General features: G+C 62.2%; 1 protein-coding gene across 1 annotated transcript in view; it reads right to left on the bottom strand.

Moving 5' to 3' along the window:
* Window positions 1-11: 11 nt before the first annotated feature.
* The window catches only part of STK32C (serine/threonine kinase 32C), a 50,478-nt gene continuing 48,074 nt past the window's right edge, over window positions 12-2,415 (bottom strand). The window contains exons 10-11 of the mRNA XM_008589460.1: window positions 1,283-1,350; window positions 12-318 (exon numbers count right to left, since the gene is read on the bottom strand). Coding sequence (XP_008587682.1) covers window positions 174-318; window positions 1,283-1,350 — 213 coding nt within the window. The 3' untranslated portion in view covers window positions 12-173. The remainder of the gene's footprint in view (window positions 319-1,282; window positions 1,351-2,415) is intronic.

Raw genomic sequence — 2,415 nt, 5'->3', positions numbered from 1 at the left:
ATGGTCAGACCGTTGGTGTGAAATGTGGCCAGGGCGCCGTGGCACAGCCAGCCTGGGGCTGTCGGGTGGGAATGTGGATGCTGGACCTCCGCGCACCAGCCCTCCCTCTGGCAGACCCGAGTCTCCAACGCAGCCGGAGAATTAACCGTCCGTGGCGCACCGGCCCGGGTGGCCTAGCTGCTCCCGGCCGAGGGGCAGATGGAGCCGCACACCGGCAGGGCCGAGCGCCCCCCATCGCTGTCTGCCCTTGGCTCTGCCATGTCTTCAGGCTCGGGGGTGGGAAGAGGCTCGTTGGTGAGGTCCTGGCTCCTCTTCAGCCTGGGTGGGAGGAACACAGGAGAGGCTTTACACAGCCTCCCGGACAGCCACGGCATCCCCAGCCGCCTCTGCTTCTCGCTCTCTGGTCCCATGACTTGTTCAAGGACTCCCAGGATGTGCCCCTCAGAAACATGGCATGGGGTGTCCAAACATGGGCCATGTGCTGGGCACCTCCCTTGCTCTGGGATATGTGGGGCTCTACAGGGAGCCTAAGAGGGGCGTGTGGCGCAGCTCAGCCTGGCAGCCTCTCTGCCTGACTTTTCACATTGCTCAGGGCTGGGGGCATGAGGCTGGAACCTGGGCTCACTTCCAGCCAGAGGCTTAAGGGAGGCTGACTCGGTGCAGGTTCCACGGGTCAGCAACTTTGGAATAAGGCTTTTCAGAGAGCTTAGCTCAGTCCCATTCTTCACTGGGTCCTCTGACCCCCAGGATGGAGGCCAGTGTCCTCAAGCAGTCTCCACATACCATCCTGCGCATCCTTTCCAGCCAGAGCTCACAGCCACCTCCTCCAGGAAGCCCTCCCTGCCTCACCCAGGCAAAGGGCGTGTCCACTCCCCTCCACACTGCAGGTGGTGTTAGCTCTTGTGGCCCGCCTGATCCCCCTCCTGGCCATCTGTGCCCTTTCTGTCCCATAGCACCTGATGCTCAGAGGAGGCTTGCTGAGTGAGTGAGTGCTGACAGGGGCCGCCCAGGAAGCCATCAGCCCTCACCACCCCAGGAGGTTCTGGCCGCTGGCCCCATCTAGAACTAGAAGATTCCCAGGGAGCCCCCTCCTCCACCACAAAAGGCTGAACAGGGATCCCCCTCTCCCCCATGGCTGCTGCTCGGACTCCACAAAGACAACAGGGACAGGCATCCCAGGCCCATGGATGCCACACGGCTGCTGGGGGCTCAGCACCCTGTGGCCAGGCAAACCTTGGCCCGATTCCCTTCTCTCCACCCCCACCCCAACATCCACACTCACTTTTCTCTGTTAAAAATCACAAAGTCTTGCTGGATCGCGTCGAGGCAGTCCTGAAGGTAGTCGTTCTCCTGTGGACAGAGACACACGTGGGGTCTGTGGTGGGCGCTGTCCAGGTTCTGCTCATGGCCCCTTCTCGATCAGTGTCTGAGCGTCCCTCGGGACCCCGGCCCGGTCAGCTTCTCCCCCCACCGCCCACTGGTGCCAGCGCCTGTGGCTTTCTCTGGGCGACTGCCATTGGGCTGTTGGAGAAACTTCCCTCGGCAGCCAGAGTGCCTGGGAGTTACACATCCTGGCAGGTGACCTGCATCCAGCCTCAAAGGATGCCCAGGTGTGACAGCCCAGCCCCTTGCCTGAAGGGGGTGCACTTGCTCCATAACATCCGCAGGCCCAGGCCAAAGCTGCCCTTCCCGGGACTCTGCCAGAAACCACACCCTGGCTGGGCTTCTTCCCCTTCCCTGTCCTGTTCCCCCACTCCCCTGCCGGGCTCTCCCATCCCTGGTCACTGGCACACATGTCCCCATCTCAGGGCCTGCTTCTGGGGGCTGTCCTGAGAAGCAAATCCTTGGGACGGGATTTTGGACTTGGGCTGCCCACTGGCCAGATGAGCAAGGATCCATCGCAGGTGCAGTGTTGAGGGTGCACGGCAGGCAGCAGGGTGGGCCGCAGGTGCAGATGGAAGGGGATGTGCCAGCCACTAGAGCTGTGGCACTGGTGAGATGTGGGGGGTCACGATCAATGTATGGGCAAACGACAGACTCAGGTCAGCTGACCAGGAACCCGAGGCACAGTGTGAACGCCAGAGGCCTCGGCAGCAGTTTTTAAAGGAGGCCTCATCTCCTGCAGCCCCAGGGCAACCACACTGAAGACACACTCAGTGGCGAGAGCAGCAGCATCTCAGAAAGCTGCGTCCACAGTCTCGGGAAGCCGCCTGCACCAGCACAAGGCCAGGGAAGGAGCAGGAGCCTGAAGTGGGGAGGGGACATGTGAGCGGACGCATGTGGTAGCATTGACCTGAGATTCCCCTGCATGCACTGAGGCTGCAGAAGAGGCCCCTTGCTGCTGCTAGAGAACAGCAGCCCCTCCCCACAGATGGCGTGGAGTCGCAACCGCAGCAGACGCCTTGCAGGACGCAC

Source organism: Galeopterus variegatus, unplaced genomic scaffold (genome assembly GCF_000696425.1).
Source record: "Galeopterus variegatus unplaced genomic scaffold, G_variegatus-3.0.2 Scaffold5461, whole genome shotgun sequence".
Taxonomy (NCBI): domain Eukaryota; kingdom Metazoa; phylum Chordata; class Mammalia; order Dermoptera; family Cynocephalidae; genus Galeopterus; species Galeopterus variegatus.
This window is presented reverse-complemented; position numbering and strand designations above follow the sequence as displayed.